Source organism: Medicago sativa, chromosome 8 (assembly GCF_051527215.1).
Source record: "Medicago sativa cultivar Bolivia chromosome 8, Bolivia_mono, whole genome shotgun sequence".
Taxonomy (NCBI): Eukaryota; Viridiplantae; Streptophyta; class Magnoliopsida; order Fabales; family Fabaceae; genus Medicago; species Medicago sativa.
Window position 1 is genome coordinate 67,825,521 of NC_140756.1, and position 8,988 is coordinate 67,834,508.

The window sequence follows — 8,988 nt, forward strand, 5'->3', positions numbered from 1 at the left end:
TGGGTAAACAAGTTCATGAGAGAGCGACCCCTAGGCATCCATTTATCAACCAAAACTTTATATGCATACCATCTCCTTGTTTCCATAGACATGGTTCTGGAACTTGTCCCAAATACCATCTCCTAATTTATTAATACAAACAAATAAACACTTTCGTTTTTGCATTAAAATATAATCGTTGTTAAAACCAAATGATTATATCAAGTTTTACATCACAATCTTGTTCAAAAAGAAGTTTTACATCATATTCCAAAGCGATATATATATATATATATATATATATATATATATATATATATATATATATATATATATATATATATATATATATTACTAGTAAAAACTAACCCACACTTGACGCATGTCACTTTCATTTTTAGCATAAATTTTCTATTTGAAATTTGTGAACATTAAAAATTTAATTTATATTTTTTGAATGTTATTTGAATATAATTCTAGCTCAATTAGTAAAGATATCAAAATTGCTAAGCAGTGCGTTGTAATTGGGGTTCAAACATAGGTCATTTCACTTATGTGTGTAAGTTTCAATGGTTATTTGTCATTTTGTCTATAGAAAAAGTTATAATTTTACATATTTCAGGAGATTAATTATTGTTTATAGTTGTACCTGAATAATATATCTGAATTTGGGTAAAAAAAAAATCTGAATAAAAAGTATAGAAGGAAATTGATTGAATAGACGAAGGAAGATATACTAAGACATTTAACTATTCATTGCAAATAAATTACACTCTTTCTAGCGATTATATTTTCAAAAACTTTGCATTAATACCTTTTTTGCTATTCCTTGATCCTAATTAAATATGTCTCATGTACGTTTCCTTTAAACCCCTACATCAACTAATGTAATGATCCGTGTACGAGTTAATACTGGTTGGTATTGTGAACATGTTCATTCATAAAAAAGATTAGCAAATTGATCTTGTTGTTTTTACGGAAGCAAAGTGACCTTTGATCATTAATTAATAAAAAATAAAACGGATTTGTATATTATACTTTTTCCCTTAGGGTGCACAAATAGTTAAATTTGTGTACCCATGCACAAACACTCTTTTGACCTTTGATTTATCATTTAAAAATTGAATGGTTAACGGATGTAATCATAGAAACCTCATTTCACGTGTAGCTATATTTTAACAATGTAGTATGCAAAAACTATTTACTCCGAAGTGATTTTTAATTAAAAAAAGTATTTTTAGGATGCATTTATTTTTTAATAAAACATTTTTTTTAGAGCAAATTGCAGTCACCTCCCTTAAAGTTTTATTAAAATACATTCACACCCCCTCTAGTTTGAAAAAAAAAACATTAACCTCCCCTTAATTAACACTGTTATAACCATGATTAACATTTTCAACATTTCACTACTTGTCCCTGACATCAAAATTTATACCCTAATTTGTTTTTTCTCCAAAAGTGACTGAGAATATGAAACAATACCACCGAAATCAGTTTTACTCCGATCTTTCATCACCTTTCCACCAATTATGTATCTCATGCATTTTGCTTTATCACAAAACCAACAACCAACAACTAATTTGTTTTTTCTCCAAAAGTGACTGAGAATATGAAACAATACCACCGAAATCAGTTTTACTCCGATCTTTCATCACCTTTCCACCAATTATGTATCTCATGCATTTTGCTTTATCACAAAACCAACAACCAACCATCTTGGGTATCATACTTTTGCTTTGTTATGCCATGAGAGTCACGATAACAAACCAAATGGACATTCCTTTCAATTAGCCAATTTTTTATTCAGGGTAACAAACAAAATTATGCCATGAGTTTCTATCAATTGGCCAATTTTTCAGTCACGATATATAGCAAATAAAATCAGTAGTGTATTTCTACATAATAAAGAGAACGGACAATTTTTGAAGAACTATATCTGTTTACTGGAAAAGTTCTTTGAATGAGGAATATGAAGGGAAAGATTTTGGTGTGCACAGTTAAAACTAACAGATGTTAGTGTCCAAAGGGAGAAAGTGTCTCACTCATGAAATAATTAAGGGAAATGAATGTTTTTTCCAAACTAGAGGGGATGTGAGTGTCTTTTAATAAAACTTTCGAGGAGGTGAGTGCAATTTGCTCTTTTTTTTTATTGATGTGTTTACGCAAACTTTTGTCTATTTTTTTATGGGTTAATATGTGTTTACCCCCCTGTAATTTGGGCGAGTTTCGGTTTTCCCCCCTGTAAAAAATTTTGTTTGAATTACACCCTTGTAAAAAAAAATTTTTCCGGAAAACACCCCTCCCCCCTCCAACTCAGCAGATTTGCTGACGTGGCGCTGACAGGGCGCTGACTTGGCTTTTTTTTTCATTTTTTATTTTTTTTAAAATGCCACGTCATATTTTTTTTAAAAATATTTAAAAATAAATTTTAAAAAACAAAAAAATAATAAAAAAATTTAAGTTTTTTTCCAAAAATTTAAAAAATTGAAAAATAATTTTAGAAAAATCCAAAAAAACATAAAAATATTCAGTTTTTTTTCCAAAAAATTTTAAAAATCGAAAAATAATTTTTTGAAAAAATAAAAAATTCCAAAAAATCATAAAAATATTCAGTTTTTTTTACAAAATTTTAAAAATCCAAAAAATTCAGAAAAAATATTAAGATTTTTTCCGAAATATAAAAAAGCAGAAAAATAGTCATTTTTTTTTTCCAAAAAACTTAAAAATCGAAAAAAATTAGATTTTTTTTCAAAATTTTTTAAAATTAGAAAAATAGTCAGATTTTTTATTCGAAAATTTTATACCACAATTTTAATAAAATATTGGGAAAAAAATCATTTCATTCCACAAATTTTTTTTTCCTAATGATTCTAACAAAAATCCGTTTTGGGGCTATAATAAGAATTTTTATTCTCAAATAATATCAGAGGGTTTTGTCATCGTCGTGGAAAGATTTTATAAGATTTATGATTTATGAATTCTACCTCCTCTAATGAAGAGCTTAATTATAGGAAAAATGGAATTTCCACGACTTTTATAAAAACCTCTAAATTTGTATTCAGATTTTTAAAAATTAATTTTTTTCCAGAATATTTTTTAAAAAATCTGACCTTTTTTTCTAATTTTGAAAATTTACTTTTTTTGTATTTTGAAAATTAAATTCCAGAATTTTTAAAAATCTTTTTAATTTTAAAAAAATCTGATTATATTTTCTGATTTTTTTCTAATTTTTTAAATTTCCAAAAAAATCTTAATAGTTTTTTTTATAATTTTTAAATTATTGAAAAAAAAATTTCGATTTGACGTGGAAAATTTTTTAAAATTATTTTTCAATTTTTAAATTTTTTATTTTTGAAAATTATTTTTCGATTTTTTACATTATTGGAAAAAAAACTGAATATTTTTATGTTTTTTTTTATTTTTCTAAAATTATTTTTCGATTTTTTAAATTTTTGGAAAAAAAAACTGAATATTTTTATGTTTTTTTTTATTTTTCTAAAATTATTTTTCGATTTTTTAAATTTTTGGAAAAAAAACTTAAATTTTTTTATTATTTTTTTTGATTTTTTTGTTTTTTAAAATTTATTTTTAAATATTTTTAAAAAAAATAAAAAATGAAAAAAAAAAGCCAAGTCAGCGCCACGTCAGCGAATCTGCTGAGTTGGAGGGGGGAGGGGTGTTTTCCGGAAAAAAAAAATTTTACAAGGGTGTAATTCAAACAAAATTTTTTACAGGGGGGAAAACCGAAACTCGCCCAAATTACAGGGGGGTAAACACATATTAACCCTTTTTTTATTAACAGAATTAAATCCATTTTTTTTATTCTCGGTGTATAATTTATAGAGCTTATATTCTACTGTTTGTGAGTGAAAAAAATAATCTAGTTTTTATGATTTCTTTTATCTCAACGAATAAACCTACAATTTTGAAATATTTAACTTTTTATGGAACTTCTATTTCACTTTTTCCCTATTTATATGCATTGGCCAACTATTTTTTCTACGCATAATCCAATCAAAACATGTCTAATATGTATTTGTAGAGATATTTTAATAACTAATCTAAAAAGTTGATATCATACAGTTATTTGATTAGATGCAAATGCACATATAAAAAGGTTTACACAGTATATGCATACAAATTAAATCCAAATAAAAAAATTTATTTATTAATTGATTTGTTTTTAACAGAAAACTATTATACTAAACGATTAAAAATGCATAAAGGACACATAAACACGTACAGAGGAACAAAAATAATATGGAAAAAATTATATGTTACAAATAAAAGGGAGTAGATTCACGCTGTTAATAAAATAGGCCACATTAGACTTTTTTGATACATTCCTTTATTCAAATTTTGTACATGTAGACTATCACTAGATCTATACCATTCATTTTTAAAATAATAAATCCAAGGCTAAAAGTGTGTTTGTGTATGGGTACACAAATTTAACAATTTGTGCACCCTAAAAGTCGCCATATATTATACTCTTTAACCTCTTCTCAACAAAAAAGTTATACTCATTAACCATGTATTACAAAACGCATATTTAGCCATATATTATACTCTTTTGATTATAGATAATATTTATCAAAGACTTTGCATGTGTACGTTTTTTTCCTACAATTCCTTAATTAATTATAATTCAATATCTTCTATGTAAGAGTCTATTTAACCCCTACACCACTGCTATCTCCCTTCACAAATCACCATAGCAAAATATCTTCTCAAGGGTATTCAAAAAAGAAGAATTTGTTTCCTCTTGTGTCAAAAATATGCAAGTGCTAATCTCTTGTGTTTTGATTCTTGGTTTTGTTTCACCTTGTCTATGTGGAAGGTGGATTAATGGAGCTAAAATAAACAATAATATATACAATGTGATTGCTTATGGTGCTCGTGGTGATGGCATATCTGATGATACACAAGTATGTATATGTGTTTCTCTCCTCTTCTTTTAACACACGCACACACAAACACACACTTCATTAGAAACTTTAGTCTATAATGATAATGATTTGTGTATCTTCACAATATTTTTATATTTTGAATTGAATATAGGCATTTTTACGTGCATGGAATCATACATGTGGAGCAGAAGGGACATCAACACTAGTTATTCCACCAAAAAAATTATACTTGGTGAACAACTTGGAATTCAGAGGTGCTTGCAAGGCCACAAGTATTCTCATTCAGGTCCATACTTTAAGTCCATACATATCTTCTTTTTTTTTTTTGAAAGAACCATTAGATTAAAATTAATTATTAATTATTTAAAATATAACTCGTTTGGGTTGACTAATGATGTTGACTTGAGATCTTGAAATGTGCTCCTTTCAAGATCTTATGTTTGATTCCTCTTATGTCAATTTCGATAGATCTGTTCATATAGAACTTTGATCCGACTTTAAAAATATGGTCTCCTCACAAGTGGACAATAAGATTGAAACCCTCAAATGTCAAGCAAGATACCTATTTGTTTTTTTAAGGAACTAGAAATGATTTCTATTGTTCTCATAATTTCAAATAAATATCAATGATATTTTTATAATTAATAGTGTCATATCAATCATTAATTTAAATTGTGTTACATTCTAGTGTTCGTAGGAATCCTATTATTTGTTAGTGTACCTAGTACAGTTCTGATGCTTATTTTGATCATTAATAATTTTTTCCTGATTAGAAAAAAATCTTCAAATTGAATATTCTCAATTTTTTTCTATAAAATATGATAGAGGCCATTGAAAACAATTAAATATTTTTATACAAAAAATATTAAAATAGAATGAAATCAAACTTACAATAAAATATCGTCATGTAATATTTAAAGAGGATTTTAATGTATTATTACTTCTGATGCTTATTCAGATGGTAACAAATTATAAAGAAATTTGATATGCTGGTACACAAATTCAAATCAGTAACACCATATTATTTATAATTAGTGTGAGTTTTACAGTTAGAGTCTTTAAACTTAAAATGAAATCATGCTATGAGGTTCCTCATCTTTGCACTTAAGGGGGTACATTTTGCTCCTTTAACCAGCAATGAGATTTTTCATTTTGGTAATTAAGCATGTCTAACTCACATTTTTATTTATTTATTAACTTTTTTATTTTGCACTCTCTCGTGCATTGCAGCTTAAAGGAAAAATAGTTGCCCCTCCTAAAGAAGCATTTAAGGATGCCTCATATTGGATTAAGATCCAATATGTAAACAGTCTCACGATTGATGGCACACGCAGAGGAAGAATTAACGGCTATGGCTCTACTTGGTGGCAATGCAAAAGTTGCCCTAGACCTAGAGTATGATTATTCTACATGTTGTGCTACAAATACATTTTAAAATTAAGAAATTTCAATTGAAGTATATTGTAGTCATGATCAAGAGATTTGTTGTAAATTATTTTGTAAAACAATACTTTTTTAAAAGGCACTCTTTAAGCATTCCTAATGAAGAAATTATTCTTTAAAAAAAATAAAGACTACAATTTCCAATGCAATAAATGCACAAACTTTCATAAAATATTACCACTTTAGGTGCTTAAAGAGTGCCCCGGGGGCACTCGTTAACATTTCCCTTTTTAAAATAATCACTTTACTTTCATGTTGATGGTGCAGATATTATCTTTCCATGCCTGCAATGATCTTAGTGTTCATAATGTGAGAATCACTAATAGCCCAGGAGCTCATGTAACCATAAATGGTTGCAACCGTGCAAAATTCTCCAATTTAGATGTTCAATCTCCTCCATATAGCCCCAACACTGATGGATTTGACATTTCTTCTTCCAAGAATATCTTGATAGAAGATTCCACTATTCGAACAGGTAATCAAAGTTTATTTTTATCTTATAAAATTTAATTTAATTATTTTGAGATGAGTTTAGTATATATGTGCAATTTTTAGATGAGTTGGTTTTCTTATAAACAGGTGATGATTGTATTGCCATCAATGGTGGCTCCTCTTATATAAGTGCATCTCGTGTTGCATGTGGACCAGGTCATGGGATAAGGTTATTTTCTATAATGTGTATTTTATTTTCTTTAAACTTATAACTGAATTGTAGTATATTCCATTATAACTCATATTTCCTTGAGATAATATTTATAAAAAGAAAATAGAGATCATATGCAGTATGATATTGTTATTATTTCAATATATTTGAGAAATCTCATAAAATGTGTGAATTAAACAGTATTGGGAGCCTTGGTAAAGGCAATGCATATGAGACGGTTGAAGAAGTTAATGTACGAAATTGCAGCTTCACTAATACTACAAATGGAGCAAGAATCAAAACATTTCCTGTGAGTAACTAATATCTGGGTGAGAATTTATTATAATTCAGCGACTTATTTTTAGAAGTGTAGGAAGGAATAGTTGCCAATTTTAAATTGTATAAGAGCCTAGTTTAGATTTGGTTTTTTTAGCAGATCAAGCTTATATATTGAAGAAGGAAAAAGTACAATTTAGGTATACTTTAATCCGATGCAAAATGAGATACAGAGCTTAAATAAATCATTTTGCAATGGGTTCGAACTCAAAATTTTCCACTTCACAGTTGAGATGATAGCTTAGTTTTATACTCTCATATAACAGAGTTCAAATCATTTCGTAATGGTGTAAAATTGTCATTAATATCATTTTAATTAGCAAACATTTCTCCCTTTCCCATGAAAAACAAAAAACAATCAGAAAGTAAGAAAACTAAAGAAGATACTCCCTCCGTCTCACAATAATTGTCTCTTTAGCATTTTTTATTTTTCTCAAAATAATTGTCACTTTACAATACCAATGCAACATTTATTATGTTTTTCCATTATTATACCCTTATTTATTGAATTTCATCCAACTTAACTACTCCACTAACTACATTTAATAAGGGTATTTCAGTAAATGCCACTAATTTTACCATTGAAATCAACACAACTAATCATTTCCTTAATTATCGTGCATAAACCTTAAACGACTAATATTGTGAGACGGAGGGAGTAATGTTATTTTGTGACCTCCAAATCACTAAGACCAAAGATTTTGTCCCTAAATTATCAATCTTTCAAATTTCGTCCTTAAATTATATAAGAACTAATATGACATGTTTATATATATTTTAGGGACTAAACTAATGAATTTCATATAGGATAATAATTACTTATTATTTTTATATATTTTAGACACTAATTGAAGATAGTGATATTTTAGAAACTTTTAGGCACTAATTGAAAATAGTAATATTTTAGAAACTAAATTGGTTGTTCATTCTCAATTCTATTAACTCCATGCTCTAGATGTCTAGTCTAAAACACCATAGGTTCAAAATTTAACACTAACATGACAATAACTTTTAAAACATAAGGGGTTTAAATTCCAATTCTAACACAAGGGGTTCAAATTCTATCCATAATTATCTCTCACGTATGGATTTTCTCTTTATAGGGTGGATCGGGTTATGCAAAAAAGATTACTTTTGAGCAAATTCAACTTACAAATGTTGAGAACGCAATAATTATAGATCAACACTACGGCAGTAAAGTAGCAACGGTACATATTTTACTCTAAATTCATATATATATATATATATATATATATATATATATATATATATATATATATATATATATATATATATATATATATATATATTCATTTCAAAGATGTGTTTTCCTATTTTTTTTTTGTAGTGTCGAGGTTTGAACCCCGGACCTTACCTGCATTGTCCCTTTGTCCCTAAACTCACGAGGACATTTGTTTTCCTATTTCATTTCATATAATAATATATCATAATTATGTTTAGGAATCGGCCGTGCAAGTGAGTTATGTGACATATCGTCGGTTTAGTGGAACTTCTGCCGGTGATTTAGCCATTAATCTGGATTGCACGAGTTGTTTCAATGTTGTATTGGATCAAGTTTACATTTTCTCTTCTCAAGAGAAAAATGAGGTTCATTCCTTTTGCAAAAACTTTCATGGAAAAATTGGCTCCACTATTCCAAGAGTCTATTGCAAATAA

At 27.5% G+C, this 8,988-nt stretch overlaps 1 protein-coding gene across 1 annotated transcript; it reads left to right on the forward strand.

The window, feature by feature from the left end:
• Window positions 1-4,757: 4,757 nt before the first annotated feature.
• LOC146900814 (putative polygalacturonase At3g15720) lies at window positions 4,758-8,988 on the forward strand. Its single transcript, XM_085734711.1, has 8 exons — window positions 4,758-4,907; window positions 5,041-5,175; window positions 6,120-6,284; window positions 6,600-6,807; window positions 6,912-6,993; window positions 7,177-7,285; window positions 8,415-8,519; window positions 8,773-8,988. Exons 1-8 carry the CDS (start codon window positions 4,758-4,760, stop codon window positions 8,986-8,988), a joined length of 1,170 nt encoding a protein of 389 aa, XP_085590837.1.

Bases quoted from the DNA above. Each gene is read 5' to 3' on its own strand.
- LOC146900814 (XM_085734711.1), top strand. From the start codon at position 4,758: ATGCAAGTGCTAATCTCTTGTGTTTTGATTCTTGGTTTTGTTTCACCT. The intron at 6,808-6,911 runs GTAATCAAAGTT...TCTTATAAACAG, and splicing joins AGATTCCACTATTCGAACAG to GTGATGATTGTATTGCCATC. The intron at 8,520-8,772 runs GTACATATTTTA...AATTATGTTTAG, and splicing joins ACGGCAGTAAAGTAGCAACG to GAATCGGCCGTGCAAGTGAG.